This window comes from Nanorana parkeri, unplaced genomic scaffold, assembly GCF_000935625.1.
Source record: "Nanorana parkeri isolate BGI_ZX_2015 unplaced genomic scaffold, ASM93562v1 scaffold314, whole genome shotgun sequence".
Lineage (NCBI taxonomy): Eukaryota > Metazoa > Chordata > Amphibia > Anura > Dicroglossidae > Nanorana > Nanorana parkeri.
This window is the reverse complement of record NW_017306582.1, coordinates 971,644-994,131: the sequence shown is the minus strand read 5'-3', so window position 1 is coordinate 994,131 and position 22,488 is coordinate 971,644. Positions and strand designations below refer to the sequence as shown.

At 42.0% G+C, this 22,488-nt stretch overlaps 1 protein-coding gene across 2 annotated transcripts in view; it reads right to left on the bottom strand.

Moving 5' to 3' along the window:
- Window positions 1-710: 710 nt before the first annotated feature.
- PLXNB1 (plexin B1) overlaps window positions 711-22,488 on the bottom strand; it is a 175,959-nt gene continuing 154,181 nt past the window's right edge. Inside the window, exons 18-38 of one of the 2 annotated variants that reach the window (XM_018557973.1) lie at window positions 22,136-22,272; window positions 21,360-21,536; window positions 19,506-19,677; window positions 18,110-18,352; window positions 16,564-16,740; window positions 14,821-14,969; window positions 14,484-14,584; window positions 13,281-13,498; window positions 13,000-13,178; window positions 12,752-12,818; window positions 12,515-12,661; window positions 12,244-12,421; window positions 11,873-11,976; window positions 11,685-11,769; window positions 10,465-10,646; window positions 8,941-9,101; window positions 7,045-7,192; window positions 5,635-5,699; window positions 5,471-5,546; window positions 4,498-4,572; window positions 711-1,007 (exon numbers count right to left, since the gene is read on the bottom strand). In XM_018557973.1, coding sequence (XP_018413475.1) covers window positions 903-1,007; window positions 4,498-4,572; window positions 5,471-5,546; window positions 5,635-5,699; window positions 7,045-7,192; window positions 8,941-9,101; window positions 10,465-10,646; window positions 11,685-11,769; window positions 11,873-11,976; window positions 12,244-12,421; window positions 12,515-12,661; window positions 12,752-12,818; window positions 13,000-13,178; window positions 13,281-13,498; window positions 14,484-14,584; window positions 14,821-14,969; window positions 16,564-16,740; window positions 18,110-18,352; window positions 19,506-19,677; window positions 21,360-21,536; window positions 22,136-22,272 — 2,946 coding nt within the window. In that variant the 3' untranslated portion in view covers window positions 711-902. The remainder of the gene's footprint in view (window positions 1,008-4,497; window positions 4,573-5,470; window positions 5,547-5,634; window positions 5,700-7,044; window positions 7,193-8,940; window positions 9,102-10,464; window positions 10,647-11,684; window positions 11,770-11,872; window positions 11,977-12,243; window positions 12,422-12,514; window positions 12,662-12,751; window positions 12,819-12,999; window positions 13,179-13,280; window positions 13,499-14,483; window positions 14,585-14,820; window positions 14,970-16,563; window positions 16,741-18,109; window positions 18,353-19,505; window positions 19,678-21,359; window positions 21,537-22,135; window positions 22,273-22,488) is intronic. The other variant, XM_018557974.1, reaches the window with a different exon arrangement.

Below are 22,488 nucleotides of genomic sequence, written 5' to 3'. Positions count from 1 at the left end.
AAGCATTTTCCTTAATCTGATCCAACCGGCTCATGTGATTGGCAGATGAAATGTGGGCGGCCTTGAACAACCAATAAGGAAGACTTTATTTTTGTTTCCCCCCCTTTGGGAAACAATAAGCGAGTCTCAAAGGCAAATTAAAAAAAAAACACCGTAACTACAAAAGAATAAAATTATACTCCTCCTATACAGTTAGCTTTACAACTCGTTGCCGAGAAAAATAATATTAAAATTCTACATTTGTAAAAGGAATGACGCGCAATTTGTGAACTGGTTACAATTAAAAGTTAGTCGACACTGATTTTTTTTTAATTGTTTTTCTTACAAGATGGTTGTATGGAGATAGAAAATATTGTTCGTTGATCAGAAATCCAAGGAGCTGTATTGTTCCATTAGTGCGCACAATCTACAGTAGAAAGCAGAAGCTGCTGACGCTCGCCGTTTCGGCGACAGCCTAGTAACAGTTCGCCAGAGAACGAAGCAGCTAGCTCACTGTTCCGCTATCAGAAGGCTAGTGAGTATGACCTCATGGATCCCTCGATGAAAAGGTCCTCAAAATCCATTATTAAGGTTGGCACGTAGGACGATAAAAGAATCCCTCCCTAGATACAGGCGCTTCAACACAACCCGTTTGGTAACAAATTGCGTTAATCAAAGTTCGTACTGTAAAAAAAAAAAAATGTCATATAAAAAAATATTTTAATATTTTCTTTTTCATCACCGTTGATCTCCATCCGTGTGAGCTCCCGGCCTCATTGACCTGTCAGTTTGGGAATGCTACAGGGGGCCACGCAGGGCTCGCCTCAGTCTCACAGGCAGGGTCTATACAGCATCTGCGATTTTATAAAAATCGTTCCGGGCGAGAATGCGCTTTGTGTAGCAGAAGGTGTGCGAAGGGTTGGTCACAAGTCGGTGACTTTGTTCTCTACGGCTGCCGCAATCTGCTGCAATCTGTAGCCGAGCTGCATTTTTTGGGCTGTTGTGTCGTCCTCTAGTGCAGTGATTATCTGTAGAAGAGAAGGTGGTGCGTTATTTACAGCCGTAGGGAGTTTAGTTATGAGCAAGTGAAGGGCCTTGTCAATATCTGTGAATATTTGTTTTTGATGAATAAGGACCAAAAATTTTTTTCTTATAGTTAATATATATTTTCCCACTTCTAATGTAGTGTTGTAACATGACATTATGGCCACTAGATGCAGTTTCCCAGTTTGAATGTAGTGCGTTGTAATATTAAATTATGGCCACTAGATGGAGCTGAGGAGCACAGGAAATCAATATTTAGGGGGGTTATTCACAAAGCTCCCGAAGGCAGCCGAGGGAATAACCCAGCCGAAGTGAAGTGAGCCGAACGCTGTTTTCAGCCGTACATCGCCTGCCTTCGGTCAGAGCATGTCCGGCTGAGCCGAAATGCAGAAGGAGTTTTAGGAGTTCGCCGAAGGTCCAGCAGCTCACTCGCTGCCGTGTGCCGCTATTCTCATGGGGGCCGAACGGCAGTAGGTGAATAGGGGAATACCTCCAAAGTACCGAGCAGAATAGAAAAAGAGTGAAATTAATTTTCAAAAAAAAGTTAAAAAATAAATTTTAAAAATGTAAGAAAATAGGTAAATTAAACTTTAAAAAAAATAGTTTAAAGAAAAGAAGAAAAAAAAACGCAGGCAAAGAAAAACAATTGGGCAGAGCTAGCAGTGACAGCTAGCTCCGCCCAACTGTTTCCTATTGGCTGGCATCTGCCAGAGTCTTCTAGCAGGTCTCGGCCAATGAATAACAACTGGGTGGAGCCGGCCAGAGGCAGAGGCAGCCGAAGAGAGCTGTATCCTTCGACTCTTTAGTGAATCACCCCCTTATTTTCTATGCTCCCCGGCTCCATCTAGTGGCCATAATACAGCACTACAGTCAAACAAAATATACATTAAGAACATTGGGGTCTATTCACGAAGCAGCCGAAGGATCTAGCCGTAGCTTCGGCCGATCATTCGGCTAGCTTCGGCCCCAGGACCACTTCGGTTCAGTAGAACCGAAGGGCTGCTGTACGGGCTATTCACAATAGCCCGTACAGCTCCCGAACTTAGCCGAGCGGCTCAGTCGAGCCGAAGACATATGCCTCGGCACGGCTAAGCCGCGCTGAAAGCCGAAGCTGGCCGAGCGGCCGGCCGACAGCCTGCTTCTGACAGCTGGGCGGAGCCAGCCATGATCTTACGGCTGGCTCCGGCCAATTGCAGAGAGATCAGCGTCCCTGGTTACCTGCTAACCGGGACACTGATCTCCAGACAGCCCAACTCTCCCAGGCGCTCCGGGAGTCAGAATAGAAAAAAATAAAAATACATTTTGCCCATAGGAATGCATTGCTAGATTCCTATTGGCTATTTCAATTTGCAATAGCCAATAGTAAACTAGCATTGTAACCGCCCTCTGCTGCAGTTCTCCATCAGGTCCATCAGCATAGGGCGGGTACAATGCTAGTTTACTATTGGCATTCCAATGGGCAAAAACGTTTTTTTTTTTTTCTATTCTGACATGGCTTCGTATCAGAATTAAGAAAAGAAAAAAAAAAATCAGTGTTTCTCTCCTGGGCGGCCGGGAGCGGGAGGCTCCCAGAGCGCCCGGGAGAGTTTTTTTTTTTGACGGCAGCAGAACCGCCGGACAATAGAAAACTGTTGGGCGGAGCTAGCTTTCACTGCTAGCTCCGCACAATCTTTTTCCATTTATTTTTTTAAAACTTTGAAAACAATTTTTCTGTTCTGCTCGGTCCGTCTGAGGGACCGAGCAAAACAGCCGAGCCGAATGCCGTTGAGCTGCTGTTCAGCATCTATAAGAATAGACCGAACAGCAGCGAGTAGTCTGCCGGAGGTTCGGCTTAGCCGATCCAGATGTTGGATCGGCTGAGTCGAACTCCTCCTGCACTTCGGGTCGCCCAAACATGCTGAGCATGTTCGGCCGACCCGAAGCCACGTGAAGCCACCCGATATACGGCTGAAATCAGCAGTACAAGCCTGAAGTGAATAGCCGCACAGCGTTCGGCTCACTTCACTTCAGGTCGGTCTTTCACTCGGCTGCCTACGGCAGCATAGTGAATAGACCCCAATGTTTTTTGCCATTCTTCACCCAAAATCAACATTCACAGATATCTGGAGGACAAAGTGCCCTGCAAATTATTTATATATAGACCCGAAAGTGAGACTTGTTTGTCACTGAATCCATCAATGCATCTACTCTCTAATAAACCAATTATGTAAGCCAAGGCAGCACAAATGCTGGTCTCCTTTTTCCAACAAGCTTTAATGCACAATCTTCATTGCATCTCCCTCCAAAATCCACACCTTGCCAGGGGATAAGGCAGCTGCTAATGCTGATCTCCTTTTGAAAATGCTAATTGCTTGGCTGTCTGAAGCTTCAATATCTTCTGAGCCACTGGCCTGGCTAGAACTAGCATACAGCTAGTACAATCAGAAGAAAGTCTAAACTTCCTATCTGCATACTGGTTCAGAGTCACAGAGACAGATGATATTACAACCCTTAAATCAACAGCCAGGCATCAGGAGTTCAGAGATAACTGCTTATATATTAGGTTGGTACAGCTTTCCATTCCATGTAGCTCTTTGCTGCCACCTCATGTCTCAAAGTGGAAATAGCAGCCTCTGGTCTATCTTTACAGGCAGCAAAACAGAACATATCGTAAAAAGGGCTTCTAGTGACATAAAATCATGGATACATTTATAAACGTTTCAGGAACTATTTAGAATTGAGCACATTTAAATAATGATATGATACTATATAGCTTCCCACTGACCGCCAACATAAGGGAAATTCTTCCCACTGACCCCCCCCAAGTCAATTAATTCTATAATTTTAGCAGGGGTTACCCGAGACCTAAAATTATTCAAGAGTTCCCCTGGGGTAAAAAGAAAACGAGAAAGGCTGGTCTCATTACTCTCTGTGGTGGCCCAGCTCCTACACCCCTCTCCTCACTTCCCTACAAAACCTTTTATGTAGCTGCCAGGGAGGATAAAGGAAAATAGAGTGTCACCTGAGTGACAGCTCTGAGTCTGCTGGGACTGCTGACATCACATCAAAGATGGCGGCTCCCAGCAGCAGTCTCAGGGCTTTTGGACGTCTACATAAGGGAGATTTTAGGGTAATTAACATGCCTTAAATAAATTAAATGCACATATAATCCTAAGGGAAGAATTTTGTTAAAATGAATGGTCTGGTGACAGGGTCTCTTTAAGCCTTCTTTAGCTTAAAGTGGCAGCTAACAGAGAAGGTAGAAATGGTGTCAAACATCTACTTTTCAGTTTAATGTTAATAAAGGTATTTATGAATGTCATCTAATAGGCTCTTCCACATAAAGTAACTATTCTGTTTTTAGGATGAAGGAAGCTTCATGACAGTACAGAGTCGGGGTCTTCATCTCATATGGGGGAGGTTTAGGTGGACACTGTAGGCTCCACTGCTAGTCTGTCCATCATTAGACACTTGTCTTGTGTAAAAAAAACTCACCTGGTCATAATACTTATTAATATACTTGTAGAGCTCATGGAGGGCCACCAAGGAATTCAGTTCTTCTGAGAAATTCTGAGAAAGAAATGAATACAAATAACATTATTAGACAAATACAAATATACACGAATTGCTTAATCACCTTTACTAAAAACAATTAAAAACACTACAGTTCCTCCTCTAAATTGGCCTTTATGCTGCTTCTGGTGTGATCTAAAGTATACTCCTTCGTTTGTCTGCTTAAAGTGTATCTATTGGCAACACTTTTTGGATAAAAAGGTGAGAGGTTACAACCCCTGTGAGATTGGTATTGCTGTCAGTGTCATCCTCTCTATCGGTCCTGGTGGCCAATGATATCAGGGCAGATATTGACGGAGTGTTCAAAGTTTTACATGGTCTCTGGATCAGGTGGTGAGGATAAATCTTCCAACGGGGACACTTATTCCAGTGAAAAGAGGGGACACCAGGCTTTGAATAGATGTCCATTCACTTCCTGTTGCATCCCCCCCCCCCCATGGGACACAGAAAGAAAAAAAAACATGGTGTTTTACCGCTCCCCACTCTATTCAAAATTATTCATTATTTTATGTTATATTTTCTACAAATACTGTATGTATATTGCACAAATGTAGGCAATGCTTTACATAGTGCACATTCACATCAGTGCCTGCCCTCAAGGAGAATATAATTTAAGGTTCCTATCTCACATACATATAGACAAGTACTAGGCCAGTTTAGACAGGAGCCAATTAACCTACCAGCATGTCTTTGGAATGTGACAGGAAACCCACACAAGCACAGGGAGAACATACAAGTTCCATGCAGGTAGAGTCCCAATTGGGATCTGAACCGAGGACCCCAGTGACGCAAGGCAGGAGTAAAAACCATGCTAAAAAACTGTCTGTAGACATACTTTACTGGCCCTCCCCTGGCGTTACTTATGGCACAGGAACCAAGTCAATGCAGCTCATACCCTAGAAAGTTCCGCTAAAGCCGAATTCATTTCCTGGTCACTGGCTGAAATGGTCTGCCGGATATCCGAGTAATACCTACAAGGCAAGATAGAGAAAGAAGAAGATCAGAAGCCGATCACTAGACAAGAAGACAGAAATCGATAGATTTGGACTGGACACTCACCTCTCTACCATCTGCTTGTACCGGGGAATGTCTCTTGCATACAGTAACTTGTTTATAGGGGAATCCTGAGAAGGAAGGACAAACCACAATGAGAACAGGAACAGAACCTTCACTTCATGACTTTTACCTGCAGCCGCAACAATTACTTTTTTTTTAACAAAGTGCAAAGAGTTTCTGTAACAAATAGGTCAAGGCAACTAGACTGGCTGTATTTTTCTTGAAGACCTTTCACTGGTCGTCCAACCAGCTTTCTATTTCGAGAAAGCTGGTTGGATGACCAGTGAAAGGTCTTCAAGAAAAATACAGCCAGTCCAGTTGCCTTGACTTGTTTTTTACAGATATACCATGACCTGGATGAATGAGAACCTTCACAGACAAAGTGCAAAGAGAAATTAAGTGCAATGACTCACCGCAACCAGATACAATTCAACATTAAAAAAAAATATATTGGACTGACTGATTTAGTCTTAATTTTGTTTGCTTACTACTGCTTGAGCAGAATTCGACTGGTGTATGGACCCCTCTGTTTGACAAATGTAATTTTTTCCCCATCTTCACCAAATCACTGGATTATTTTTGGGGATGTTTAAGGGAAAAATGCACTCACTGTTAGATCAGAGGCACATTACAGGCTCTAGAGGGCTCCGGGGTCTTAACCAGGGACATTGTGCAGAGGGAAGGCTTCTTGCTTGACACTGGCTCTATTATAGATCAGAATGAGTGAGTGGCAGGTAAGGGGAGACACATGAAGAATTCTCAGGCAAGCAGGAAAATTTGTATCACAGCAGCATGAGTTTAGATGTAGTGGTGTAGTGACCACTGAAATTGCTGTGATGGGGGTACACCACTGATCAGAGACTAAGGGGTCTATTCACAAAGCTGCCGAAGGATCTGGCCTTAGCTTCGGCCGATCCTTCGGCTAGCTTCGGCCCCAGGATCCCTTCGATTCAGGGGAACCGAGTGGGTGCTGTACGGGCTATTCACAATAGCCCGTACAGCTCCCGATCACAGCCGAGCGGCTCAATCGAGCCAATCGTTCTGACACGGAGCGATGTCAGAATAGAGAAAAAAAAAAAAAGAAAAATTCTGTGTGTCTTCTGTGTCCCATGGTGTCTGTGTATCCTGGCTGCGTGCATTGACTTACCCTGTGTCTCTCCTCTTCTCCCGGCCAAAGATCTCTGCTTTAACTCTCAAGCAACCAGAAACTACAGTTATCTGGCACCTACTGATCCCTGTGGGTGCCCGATAACTGGGAGTTTACTGTATTTAGAAAAACATGTTAATTTAAATCTATACATCCTTAACGGTGGAAACTACAACTACTACTTTCCCACTTCTTGTGTGAACCGAGTCATTACAATACTGCATGGAAGCAAACGTTTCCTTTTTGGTATACATTTTTTAACTTACCCGCCCCAGCTTGTGATCTGCGATGGTACAGGAATCCATGAAGGTCTGGGCAATCACCGACAAGACAGCGTCCACACTGTCTGAGGTTTGCACATCACACACAAATTGGGGGTTTTTGATTATGTTGATCCAGAACCTTAAAGGCAAACTGAGCAGACAAACAATGGGAATTATAATTGGGTAAATGTATTAATAATGTATCTCCTACAACAGATACACAGAAGTAGACCATAATCCTTTAACGTCAACTAACGAGAATCCAAAGAGCTGGCCCCAATGAGGTCTTGGGCATGTAACGAGCTCTTTTATTCCGTGAACAGATGGCAGTATGAGAATTAAAACCTCTGTAGAGACATTGCTAGGTTTTGAGCCCTTAAAGGGGTCTTTTCCAAGCATGGAGGTGCACCAATAACCAACCAGCTCCATGTACTATATAAGGCAGTATGGTGCACTGAGTGCAACTTTTAGCGCGGCATGGATTTGTGCGCACAGCCCAAGCAAATTTTTTCCATAACAGCACGTCCTTGCAATTGTATCACATGATCAGTGATGTAATGGTTCATGATTTGACCTGTACTATTGACCAAGATAGGAACTTATTACAAATAAGCTCAATTACCTCATTGATGTTAGATACAGGTCAAGTCCAGTTAATTCACTTGGTGAAGGAGCTGCTTTTCTGGTATAGTCTGGATGTTAGGGGGTTGGCCAACCCTAGTGGACAATGTTGTCTTTTGTTAGTGTGTGTGTGTGTGGGGGGGGGCTCCTGCACTTTTTTGCAATGTACAATAAATTCATTTATCTACAGTACATAAAAGTGGTAATTTTGAAATACTCAAAGTGATGCCCATTATAATTTTTTCTTCTGGTACAAAATAATTAACAGGCAGTGAGGGTACCTAGCCAAATAGTGGAACTGAGATTCCTAATATGTATACAATACAGGTACTGCTTCCATCATTTTAATCTTAGTGATACATTTAATTCACTTGGTGGCTGGAAGTTTCCCCGAGGATTAGCTTATATCTGACCACTATACTGTTTCCTTCCTGTTTATGGCTAAAAGTATCAGTAAACCAACTTAACATCTTGGTTTATATAAAACAACAATTAAAGAAGAACTCCAGGATTTTTGAAAATTAACCCTTGCAGTGGGTCTACCCCTGCACTGCAGGAGTTAAGTGCTGGTTTTGTCTAGGAGACAACAATAAAATAGAAATACTTAAGATCCTGGAGCTCTTCTTTAAGATTTAAGGGCACATACGTAAATGTTTCAAGAATCTATCAAGTTTCAAGAAGCTATTTCAAATAAAATATTGTGAAGATGGACATTTTCCCAAGAGCGCAGGCCCAGTAAGTGTAGTAAAGTAACCAAGCAGGCAGCATCTGGCAAGTCACCATTAGTCAAAAATGGCTGATAACAAGACTTTAGGCTAGACTGGATGTTAGGTAAATGGAATGATAAGAGTAGAGGTCTAGGCAAAAAGTTGAATACACAACTGACACACTATATACTGTATATGGGCTGTTTTGCATGCCAAACGTTTTATAGTTCCATTCAGACAGTCCTGCAATTCATACACCTCTGTCATACTACACAACCTGAAACCCTGGCTCAGCTTTGGAGTTGCCAACAAGCAGGTAGGTGCCACAGGAAGCTGTAAGGCTGATCCAGCAAACAGAAGAGCCATTTTTCTGTCTGTGCAGTGAATCACAAATCTGTCCGAACAGTGTATTTGCCTGATTGCCTAGAGTTCTGCTTTAGGATTTGTGCAGATATGGGAACCTTTTTGTTATAAATGGTACCAATAGCACTTTTACATACAGATAACCTATTTTCGATTCAAGGGTAGTGTTACTGATCTTTGGAGGTAGAGTTTCAGTAAGTACAAGTACCTGTTTGTTTTCCAGATGTGGATGGTCTCGGGATCTGTGATTCCGTAGTGTAGAGCCTGATCGTCCAGCAGATCAAAGAAATATTTAACAGCGAGCGGTACAGGACGGCTGGTGCTGAGTATTACCTGGAAGAGGTCGTCCACAAACTTCTGCAGAGTGCCCTAAGCAACACATATAGATAGCACACTTTAAGCATGGACAGCTGAGCAGAATGAGCCCACCACCCCTTCCACAACCCACATAACTCTTAAACTTCCCACACGTGTTACAAACTCACTGTACAATCTCCTTTAGATTTACCCAAACTATGTAAAGTAATGCAAACTGTGCTAAACAGCTGTCAATATATTTAAAGGAGACTGTACTGTACACTCAGATTGCAATTTGTCTGACCATCTTTTGATCTGAGTTATGCTGAAACGACTTTGTGTTAGTTCTGATTTATCAGACACAGTGGGGTTCATTTACTAAAGTCAAAACGGTTGTTATGTTTGTAAGAAAATTTTCACTTAGCTTAGTAAGAAAAAAATCACTTTGCAAATAAAATGAAACCCCCCCCCCCCAGTATTTTTGCTGGCACATGATTGAATAATAAAAGTCAGCAGACCTTCACCTCATTTACTAAGCTAGGGGAAATTGCCTTGCAAAATGAACAGCCTATTTGCCTTTAGTATATCCACCCCGTTGTTATTAAATGAACTGGGCCAAAGTTATACAGTAACTAAGGGACAACAGATTTCAGGAGGTTGCAACGTGCAAGACTCAGAAGAATTAAAGTGACACTAAACTCAGGAGTTAAATCTTAAAAATGTATTCAAGTACCTCAACTATTAACAGAAACGTATCTTATTTGTGTATCACTCGGCTGTAGATCCTTCAATCATCTCTAAATTGGTGCTGACACTGTCCTCTGAATACTAATTACTGAACTAACAATGAGATTGTAGTCTATCACAGGAGTGAGCTTGGGAGTGTTGGGTACTTTACAACACACACAGGGACCATGGGGAACAAAAGAAGCCCCCCTCCAGAAGGACAGTGTCAGCACCAAATCAGAGATGATTTGAGGAGTGATACACAAATAAGATTTTTGTTAATAGTTAAGGTACTTGAATGTATTTTTAAGATATAACTACTGAGTTCAGTGTCAGTTTAAGATTTGTTAGTGTGTGTCACGGCTCTTATGAATGTGGGTCCCTAATCACGGGCATTTAATAGAGTAACTGAGGCCATCTGCACACCACTGCATTTATCACTTCTGGATATTAAATCCACCAGATATATCTACTGATATGAACAATATTGTGTATGTGTGAGGATAAAATTCCTCTTTTATATTTATTTTCCAACAGTTAAAGTGTCAGTAAGAACTGACACCTGCAATCTAACAATCAGATCTGCTGCAACCCTGGTAGGCACATTCACAAAATTTGCAAAGGAGTTTAGATGGCCCTGGTCCCACAATGAAAGTGTATGAGACAGTGCCCTCTAAGACAGGGAGGAATCCAAAGAGCGTCTTCTCACCTTCATTGACAGGAGGCGGGTTAGGTAGATTTCAGGGATGGCCTTGGCTCTCTCCCTGTCCCGCAGACTCCCTCTTCTGTGCTTGGGCAGCTCTGGCTCGTCTGTGGGCTTCACAAGGTGCCAGAGTTTAATTCCACCTTCATCTGCGTCCTCCAGCATTGGGGTCTCTGTAACATGAAGGTCTACATTTAAAGTTTCATAGAGACATCTGCTTATTATGCAAAACATAACTTTGGCAATGGCAACAATGTAATGCATTATGAGGGCAAAATAAAAGGCTGAGCTCTTTATCGGAGTTAGGGTCCAGGCTGGAGATTGGGAAGAAGGAGTGCAGACTCCCTTTTTAAATTGCACTGAAAAGTGGTCAGGATGGACATAACTTGGTTTTGGGTTAAGAGGTATTGGAAGACTTAGAAGGAAGAATTTTGAATAGCCTGGACTGACTCCCAGACAAGGGAACCTCAGATGAATAATGGAAAGGAGGAGTTTGGGAAGCAGAGTCTTGTACAAGCATTTGTCAAAAAACAGTCTGTGAAATCCAACATAAGGAACCTGATAATGGGTATGAAGGGAAGGAAGTACCTGAACTAACTGATGTGGAGAAGGACCTGTGTTGTGTATTGAAGAGTAAGAACCTTGTTGGTTGATGAAAATTTGAAAGCCTTATGAGCTGGGGGGGACCTAGCATAAATTGTGGGTTGAAGCAACCTGTGACAGAAAGTGCAAGACTGGGTTTAAAGGACAGAGAACAGAAAACTGGGCTTTCTCACAGTGAGTAGCAGCTAGGATAATTCGAATGGGTACCCGGAACTGGTTGATGGGAAACTCAAACATTCATGACTTTAAAATGCTTCTGTCTAGGACTAGGTCTAGCTTTTCAAACAAATCAAATTTCCTCCATGCCATTTTAAAGCAACATGTTGGTAGTCACTCCATTTTCTGCTTGAGAATAGGGTCACCTCTTATACATTTGGTACTGATGACCCTTATCCTTTCATTGACGTGTTTTTGGAACACACAAATCTGGCTTAAATGGAAATAGGCTGCCAATTTAATGGTCACAAACTAAAAGAAAAATCTAAGGGAAAGATATGTTGCTAACAAAGTTATATTCTAGAGATTCTATATAACAAAACATGGTTATACTTTGTCTTGGAAAGGTGAACACAGGATCCACTCTGGCAGTCTTATTGACAGACAAGCGCAGTAAAATCACTCACTTTCTCCCGGGATATAATCATGGTTTTCCGGATGGATGTGCTTGCTAAGCCGAGGCACCAAAGCGACAGTTGCTGCATCAGGTACCTGTAAAAAGAGTATTCCATAAGCAAAGGTGTCTATATTCTACAACTTGTCATTAGCATCCTTCTAGCCACTCAATATCATGTACTTTTATATATGAGCTCACCTTGTAGTGCTGTAATGTGTTTATCCTCTTCCATGACCCCTGCACTACCGACGTAAGATCTTCGTCAGAGAGGATGAGATGTCCGGCCAACCCAGATCTCCATTCTGGCAAAATCAAAACACATTTGCATTTCTTAATGGCCGGGCCAAAGGAACATGTGATGCTGATAGACTTCCACTTCTGTCTACTCTTAGCAAAGGTGACAATGTTAAGCAATTCATTTCAATTCCAATTTTATATGGATACTGGTGCATCGAGGCACCTATGACCTGCCTGTGGTATTGTGACCATGCTACTTTTGTGATACTGTTTCAGAACCCAAATTATTGGTGAGTGTAACCGGCGGCCCAAGCTAAGATAAAGAAACTTACCCAGGTCAAGGCTTTCTGGATTGGGTCGGAGACAGTATGGGGTTCCTTTAAATACTTGGTCCAGAATCTTTTCCTTCACTTGCATAATAGTGTCACAGTCCAGTAACTTCACGGGCACTCCTTGTTCCTCTTCTACCAAAGCGTTGCCAGTAGAAGGTTGTATAATTGCATTCAGTGTCTGCAAATAAACATATCAGTGAATAATGGATCTCTAAACAGCATGGTAGAGTTATGATATGGAAGGTTTTTAGATTAAGAACTAAGTCCCCACCAGGGTCTTATACTCCACATCGTCCCTCAGAAGGCGGTTATCGTTTAGTGTGTATTTGGCTTTTCCCGTCACACAGTCCACTGGCCCTTTATCTACTTGATGTTTTATGCCACGGAACAACATATACAGTGGCTCCCCAGCTGAGTCCTTGTATAGAAAGAAGCCAATTAGATTTAAAAAAACAATACACGATAATATGAAAGTATTGAATTTATTATATTAATAGCCAAGACGTACCCTCACAAAAGAATATAGACAAATGGACATCCAGTTAGTCAACAGCTTCTCCACCACGGTTTCTGTCCTAAACAGTTAAACCATAAAAGTGAAAACATGTCAAGCAAGTCCAAAACATTTAAAGTATCCCATTAGTCATAGCCTGAAACAAGTCTGCAGATCAGGAACATTAGAAGTTCCTTTTCCAGGTCAGTGACTTGTTGGTGTAATCATTGGGCCATATTTGCTCAAAGTATAAGAAAGCGTACCTTCTCAGCATAAGCTTTGGGTTCTTGGCCACATACTGTTCCACCAGGTCATTGAGGAGGGTCTTCAAAATGTCAGTGAAGTATTCCAGCTTCCCATGCAGCGACACGGTGAGCAGAGATGCCACATAGGCCCGATCCCTAGCGGAGAATGTACGCTGACTTTCCAGAGTGTGGATGAACTGTAAGGTGAAGGGAAGAGGTCAGCAAAACGACATTGTACAGTGACCTGACCATCAAGTGAGTTCTATTGACTAGGAGAATGTCCGTACACTGATACATACTTTGGTGAGGAAGAGTTTGCTGTTGAGAAGGTTTGATAGCTGGATTAACCCCTGCTCCACCGTCTGCCTCCGACCCTCTGGAACATCAAGATCCCTATGGAGGGGAGACTGCCGATGACCAGGGAAGAAAATTCTCTCTGCGTAAGACTTGTAATCCAAGAATGGTATGCCTGTGCCAACCAAGTCGCTGGTGAGATCCATCATTTCTGTCATAAGATCTGTGGAGGGAGAACATCAAATAAACACATCAGCATGTTCCTGATAAAGCACAAATTCCAAGAACTGAATAAGAAATTTGGAGTCTGTACTGTACAATTTTTGTAAACAATCTCCCGCTAATTGTTAAAAAAACAAAACAAAATAAATCCTACAGCTGAACAGGTCAAAGAAGAGGGTTTGGAAATCACTGGCCTTACCATTTCTGGAGTTCAAGCAGAAAGTTTCTCAAACAATGTTCTTTGGAAAAACTCTTAGCAATGCAGAATTACTCTCTTCCTAAATGTTGTCTTTTCCATCTCCGGCATATCAAAATGTTAGTCCCACTCCGTAATTTCTACTGGGAGTCATTCAAAAGTGCTTTTCAGTGGGTTTATGAGACAGGAATGCACTACAGTGGAAATAGGCAATCCCTCCAAGAACAGAGGTAGCATTATAACCATTGCTGCCCTCCTTTGGAATATACCAGCTGAAAGGCTATAATTATAGCCAGATTATGTGACTGCTATGGGCACAGGGCTGCCTGGCTAAACACTTGTTTATATAGGTAGTAACAGGATTTGGCAAACACATTTGGAATAATCTAATGCATAAATAGCCTTTGTAAACTGCTATAAAAACAATTAGAATTCTCTTAATAGTTTTGCTATGAGGCCTTGTCACACGTACATTTGTCCCTTCCTGAATAATTGTTCCAGGTCAATGACTTATAATGTACTGAAGCTACAGGATCAGCATAACAGCCAGGAAATAGAATTTGTTAGAATGGAAATTCAAAATTGACAGTCTCCATATTTCCTCTGTTCAGGGTTCTTTTATAGCAAACCACTCACAGACAAGTGGTATCACCTCTACCCAGGATTATAGAGCACTTCATTTTCCAACTCATGGGCTGGAGTTTGTTGGAAGAACCCTTGAATCTAGGAATGGAAAGTTGTCTGTATTACTCTAAAACAGTATCCTGGGACTGGAACCCCATGCATGTACCTGTGAATTCTTTCTTGCAGCGATCTCTCACACTTGTTTCCAGGTTTTCAAGCTGAATCTGAACTTTCTTATAATCCCTCAGTGCTTGCTTACTCTTCCTCCTAAAAGCAAAGTATTGTACCTTGTTAGCCATAGATAGTAACAGAAAAGGGAAAATACAGGCAATACCTTAAGTTGGCTAACTAGATATTGCTTTTCCTGCTCAAAGTCAGAATACAGGAAGAGTTTGCCATTTACAGTCAGATGACAAGGTACAGAACACAGTAGGGGAAAACATTCCATTATATGTGTAAGTATCAGGACTGGGTTAAAATGTCCAATTAAAAGGCTTACATACCTGTAGATCAAGACGATGATGAGTACGATCAGAGCTACAAAGGATGCTCCGACTCCTAGGCTGATCTGAGCCTCCAAGGGGAATGTAAGTTGGCTTTCTGTATCATACTGCACTTTACCCAGGACTAAATGAATCCCTCCAATTTGTACCTTGAGATAGAAAGGAAATATAGTGAGAGTGATTACCATGTTTAATGAAGATCAAAGCATGATACATAATCATCAGTGTCATCTTTCATCTGGCATATCTTTATGTATTTGAGCCGTAATGATATTCAGCCATAAGAGGACCAAAAATGCATGATCAACCTTTCCTTCATCTGGCCATGCGCCTAATGTATTCCTGGGAATTCAAGGTCAAACAGGACACCAAGCATCTGCAGTGTGTTCCAGCTCTTACCCTTCATGTCAAAACTCCTGTTGCGACCTTTTAGGCATCAGTGTAAGGTGACCTTTCAGGCATCTTGTCCAAACCATCCCATATACAGTATATCATCTCAGCTGGAAGCTATACCCAACTCTTAGTGAATAGCTGGTCTTCTCATCTTAAAAACTAATATTTCACTGCTTCTCAAGCATTACCAATAGCTGGTCTTCTCATCTTAACAACTAATAGTTCACTGCTTCTCAAGCATTACCAAAAGCTCTTGAGAATAAAGAAGAAGTGTTACAACAAAGACTAAGCAGGAAACTGTGAGATGGGTCTTAAAGCTTGCGTGGTTTTGCCACAGGCCACCGCCACATCTGCAAACCCCTATTTACTGAGCTAATGTGCTTAGTCTAGCACAGGAAGGAAGGGCCTTTCCGATCAAGAGACAAGGCGAGAATGTGTTTTTGTTAGAGCCCTCCTGGGATGGCATAGAATGACATTCTCATCTCATTATTGTCCTTCAAACTACCACCTCCTAGCACGGACACAGGTGAAAAAGCAGATGGACATAGCGTTTACCCCATGCTCTTACCTTAGTGTCTTTATTAAGAATAAACAATGAAGGGTGGGCTTATTGCAGGGCTGGAACACAATTTGGGTGCAGAGTGAGTGGTGGACTAAGTAAGCAAAGGAACCTTGTTCAAGGAAAGAAAGGAAAGAAAGAAAGGAAGGAAAGGAAAGAAAGATACAGGTAGATGAGCCTTTGTGATGCCCTGGGCTCATAGTCAATAGTATGCAACTTGGATTGGACAGCCCCTTCATTCCTTTCAGTCCAATTAATGTCAAGATGAAATGGGAGGCACGCTCTGCATATTGCAATGCCAGTCAGGCATACAGTGAATTAGGTGTTTGCTTCTCAGCACCACTTGGATATTACTAACCAGGAACATGGTTTCTGGAAGGGTGCAGCAACCCTATGGTAGAAGGAAATTTCAACACCTGACCAACCTACATCTTATGTATAGGAGCACCTAAATCCCAGAATCTTGTTCAGATTCACAGTCTGCACAAATGGTACATCTACCCCAGGGCAGGACTTGTAACAGGTTAGAGGGGTTAGCAGTCTAAGTGCTACTGCTAACAGCGTACAATGTAGAAAAGCTTTTGGTCTAGACATACCTAGATAGGTCAAGCCTGGAGTATGTACAATCAATGTAAAAACTGACAGGTCAATTACACAAACCTGTTGAATTTTGGCATGGCCAGCAGTATGCAAAAAAGTAAATTACAAACTGCATTCAGGTTCCAACAGAGAACAGGACATCGCACTGCAGGTCAAGCAACATCACAGCTGGACTATGAATGTGATCTTACTGTAAACTCAGGTAGAGAATCCACTCCCTCCCTCTTGGATGGATAGCGGGGAGACGGCTGCTTCTCTGGCGGTTCACAGTACAGATGGTTACTCGTCAGAGTTTTCACCATACACAGCCCATCCCCAATCATTGCAACCATCTCTTCTTTGGTAATAGCCAGATCTAGATCCTCGCCCTGGGAATAAAAGATGTCAGTGTCAGGCAGTTACAAGAATCACTCCCAGGTGCTGCATTAAAGTAAACCTCTACTTAAAAAGACACGGGGGGGCTGCTACTGCTGATCTGAAAATACTAGCTGCCTGGCTGTCCTTGCCTTTAATACATAGATATATTGACTTGGAATAAACATGCAAGTCAAAAAAGTCAGAAGTCATGACCTGCATACTTTTTTGGGTAGGTGACTCAAAAACTGAAGTCAGATGATCAAGCAGAATCACACGTTTTGTCCTTTACTGGTTTTAGTAGCAATGCAGAGAACAACACTCGTCATGGATTGTTCTGCTTATGAGATTAAAGTATATATAAATCTTAAATGAATGGCATTTGGTTATCTAAGTATCGTGTATTATACAAATTTACCTTTCTTAATAAAAATACTTTTTTCATTTTCTTTTAACCTTTGTTGGATCTCAGTGCTGCTGGTCTCCTGCAGACACTTCCTGTCTCATGTACTCAAGTGATGGCTGAACAGCATTTCTTAGGGTGGGTTTCCTGATGGTGACAACAGAGGACCATGTCTGTGCAATGTGTGTTGACAAAGCCAAATGTAGTCTTCATCAGAAACCTGTGTGTCAGGGTGACAATGCAGGAGCACTGCTGGGAGATGGGGACAGAGCGTTGTCACCCAGTAACAGCAGGTAATATTTTAATAATCAATTGCTGATTTATAGATATTGCAAATGACATTGACATGGTATAGTTTATATGAAATTTCAGTAACTGGGTTTACATATACAGTACCTTAAAGTGCCAGTTGCAGTGTTTTTGTAGGATTTCAACTAAGTGCACACAGCTGTTGGTGCCCTATATACTATCATAATATTTTCATATACTTAAAATAGAACTATGAGGTGAGTGAAAATCACTCATCCTCATAGTTCGAGTCGACGTGTGACAATGAAACTGTCACACGTCGGCTCAATAGATCGGGAAGTGAGCGAACGCATACCGTCGCTCGCTCACCTCTCGATCATCTCCCTGCAGAGAACGGTGACTGTCAGTCACCGCTCCCCACAGGGATTCCCCTCTCCCATCCTCCATCGCTGAATGGAGGAATGGACGGGCAGGGGGCGGGCACAGCTGCCTCTGCCTCTAGATAGGCACAGCCAGCTGTCACTCATGCAGCTAGTATATGTCCTCCCGTGACCCTTAAGAGAACTATGGGGAAAAACACTTACCCCAAAGTTCTCTTTTAAACACATCTGACATGTTAAAATAAATAATAACCAATGACAGTGGGTTGAGGAATCATATCATCTGACGTTTCTTATTTGTATGAAGATACTGATATGACTTTTTCCCTCAATTATTGATGCTATTATTACCTCCACAGAGATAACGCTGCCGGGCTTGTGCCGGTACGGCTTGGCCGGGTCCTCTGCATTCAGGTGTCTGAGCACCGGATCTTGTACATAACTAAACGGAGTCGAGTTGATAACAGTGAAGTTGAAGACGAGATTATCCAGGATGAACTCCACATCCACCCGAGCGTTCCAGTGCAGAGGGGGAATGGCCGGAGTCTTGCACAGCAACAGAAAGGAGGAATTGATCAGACACAGCTCTTCAAACTGCGGAAGGAGATGGAGAACAACTTAAAGGACAAGTAACAAGTGGAACCAAACAATGATTGGCTAATGCTATGCAGAAAACACTGCAACTGTGCAAAAGTCAATATATTTTTATCTGAGTTGATTACATATGAGCCAGCACTCATATGCAATCAACTGCAGAGAACTTTAAATGAGCTCTTCTGTTTCATAAAGCCTGAGCTGTTCAACTAGCCCTCTGTAGTAGCTGAATCACCACTCACAATCAAACTTTTGAGTCAATGTGATTGGGGGATGTTAGAATGCTTCTACTCAGTACTGAATCTATGACACATTGGCTTCTTCTGTACACCCGAGAGAAAGGAGCCTACAGTGGGTGTGTTTGAGAATTTTCCTCCTGCATCCCAAACAGGGGTTCTCAGATGACCTGTACTACAATGATACCTGGATGAAAATCCGAAGCCCTGAGTTAGGGGGGGGAGGGGTGCTATGTTTAAGGCTCAAATTTGACCAAAGTACACCCTTTAAGTGGAGCTAAATCAAAAACTGTTTCTTTTCATTCATGAAAGACGTATATGGGGGTCTGTTTTACCTGTCAAAGGATTTGTATCTCTGTCGATCCAGTCAGTAGATTTACTCAGCCCTGTCTTGATCTTTGTCTGCTGCCATTTCACTTTCACTTACAGGTCCACTCCCTAGCCTGTGACTGGACAGTGAAAGGAGAAACAGTACACATTTGCCACTCTACTCTCTTCTCCTCTGCTACAACTTTTTGGCTCCTTGTGCTGCTTCTCCCCTTCTCTGAGTTCTGCTCTACAGGGGACTGCAAGAGGCTGATACAAAGTCTAATTCAGTTGCATACACTGCTTGCATTTAAATAAATACATTAAATGAAGTATTAGTGGACACAGAGCTGCATTAACTTGTGCCTTTTATATCTGCCTGGCGTTCAGCTTTAAAGGTGACCTGCAAGGACAGAAATATGGAACCTGCAATTCCTGCAGGCATTGGGCTGTCATTGTCAGCTTTGTCCACTACCACCAGAACCACTGACCCAGCACAATGTGCAGTTATTGGTAAGTGACTCTGTAGGCAACAAGAAAAATGATGACAGCTCTGAGCTTATGTCAGCAGTTTCCTTTGAGAGTATAAAATAGGCTAAAGGTATCTTTACCTGCTGCACAGTGCAGAGAGACCCCTCCAGGCATTCCGTCTCCGGAACAATACGCCGCTTCCTCCCCGGACTGCGCCTCTTCCGCCTTTCCATAGGGGACACTGTCACCCGGATCTTCGGAGCTTGTACCACATCCAAGTTCTGTCCGTATGCCATGATCACACGTCCTCCACTACAGTCAAGAATCAAAAGAAGATTTTAAAAAATTAAAAAGGACAAAGGTGAAACCTTGATGAAAATTGATGCTAGCTAAGTGTGTTCATTCCTCTAGCGGCAAATATCAGATTGAAAGCATTTACTCAAATTCAAGTGTGACTGGTTATACAACCATCGAGTAAAATTACGCTGCGACCTATACGTGTTGAAAACATTTGGATACACATTAAATGCATAAGTAGAGCTATGTTATAGCAGTTTTGAACTATATTCTGATACACCTCTTCTAAATGGGATTGGTGCAATTGCGAGAGGATATAAAAATGATCAAATGGCAATATATATTAGGGGCTGATTTATAAATAGTTTGCACAGCTCTTCCAAGTGCAAACGAGATTCACAGTGTTGTACGACCACTAGATGGAGCTGAGGAGCATAGGAAATTCTCTGTGCTCCTCAGCTCCATCTAGTGGCCATACACTACTATGAATCTCGTTCTCACTGCAAAGAGCTGTGCGAACGGTTTATAAATCAGCCCCTAAGTGTTGTGTTTTAAGTTGCTGTTAATTTTTGAATCATATCATTTTATTGATTATTCATTTACCTTAATATGTGGGGGCTGACAGGGCTTTTGTTGCTTTCATTATGCTATATCTATGTTTTTAAAACATTGTTTTTAGGTGTAGCATTTAAATTTCATTGTATGTTTGCATACAATCTCGTGTCGCAAGAAAGTCACAATCATATTAAAAGTTAAAACTTTCCTTTTTAAAAAGGTATAAAACAGGTGGATAAGGTGTAAATGCCAATACAACCAAAAATAAATAAATGGCCGAAAATGCAGTGCATCCCTGGCTTCTCTCCTCCCCAATAGGCACCGGCTGCAAGCTTCGGCCTGTGTTCCCTCTGATTCCTGCTGCTCTCCCCCGCCTGTGTCGGCAGAGGCGGCGGAGATCAGAAGGGACACAGAGTGGATGCAGCTGCCAGCGCCCAAGGAGCAGAGAAGCTGTCAGGAGGCCAAGCGGGGCAGTGCAGGTGTAGGAGATCTGCCAAAATGCAGAGCGGGTCAGGGCTTTGCCGGTAGAGGAGAGCTCAGCAGGGCGGGGGCGAAGGATGGAGAGCGGAGCACAAACACTGAGCGATCAAGTACTGTTTGTAAATAACTGAGGACATAGTAAGCTTACTATGTCCCCAGTTATGAATGAACAGGAAGTGCTATACATCACTCCCTGTTCATTCATGATTGTGGACATAGTAAATATTTACTATCTGCTCACTTTATGAATGAAAAGGGAGCAGCTCAGTACAGAGGCTTCCTGTCCATTCGTGACTGGGTTGATAGTACATTTTTGCTATCTCCAGATTGTGAATGAACAGGAAGACTCTGTACTGACTTCCTGTCCATTGAGTGCTGGGGATGCAGAAAAAGAGGTTGAGGACTCAATATCTTTTTCTATTTAAAGGGAAATATCAGGCTAAGTAGGAATACTTCAGAAATTTGATACAATGTAACACTGTCCCTTTGCAAATGGAAGGGGGTGGTAAGAATTTATAGCACACAGCTTATGTACAAAGTTCCAAATAAAAGGGGGACAACTTTTGCATTACAATAATGTTAAAACATGTATATCTACCACTACAAAAAAGGAGTCCCTTGCAGTAGAAGTAATAATGTCACATCATGTGTCAGCCCCATACCTGTAGTAGCTCTTGGAAGGGCTGGCAGAGGTGATGTTGGGGTCCGGAGTATAAGTAAACAATGGATCTGAGAAGCTAAATACTTGTTCTCCATACAACACGGTCACTCTGAGATCCAAAGTTATGTTACTGGTACCAGTCAAACATTCTAGCTGGTTTTCCTGAATCTCTGAGAAACTATGAAAGAAAAATAAAAAAAAGACAAATATAAGTTTCTAATAAAATCCTCCAATGTTATAAACTCAGTGAAGTTTCTGAAGTATCCCCAGTAAGTAAACTGTATGCACCACGCACACCTCGATAGCACCTTATATTGCCTGAACACCTATGTCATTATATACATGATAAAGGTCAGCAAAGGCATCTCATAATAGAATTCTATTAAACCATTACATCAGATATATATTTGCTTTTTCTAGTATTTTTATATAATTTTACACCTTTTTGCTTTTCTTTATGTAACACTGTAATTGAATGAGTTGAAATTGTTTATAAATCTCCTTTCTGACTATGGACACCTAAGGTTAGAGGTCTAAGCACACCGTTGAAACATATAAAGGTGTAACCTAGAGCTGTATTCCATAAGGAGGGTAACAGAACTTTTCCAGAACTGCAGCTATACAAATGTCCAACGTACCGCCTGCTCTTTAGGCTAACAGTGATAAACATTACCACATTGGATCTAGATCTAGAGCTGTTTCCTTTAGCTACAGATGACTCATTACTAGCAACAGTTTATCCTTCTTATGTCATATCTCAAACCCAAAAAGTCTTACATTTTACAGGGAATGTCACCAATCAAAACTTGAATATCGCTGGCTCTTCCAGTCAGAAGTTTGGATCCAATAATGGTGAGTCTGGTTCCCCCACACTTTGGCCCGCGGGATGGAAAAAATGATGCAAGCACTGGATTCTGTATATAAAGATACAAATCTGGTATGTCACAATAAACAACAAAACATGAAACAAATATATATTTTATTAACAGTTTATCTATGTCGAATAATAGGCAGGTACCTAGATAGTTAAATCATATTAATTACATTAATTTACTAGTAATATTACTAGTTTTTTTTCTAAAAGTAAATAAAATTTATCAATTGTCTATGTGCAGCATATTTTGCTTGAT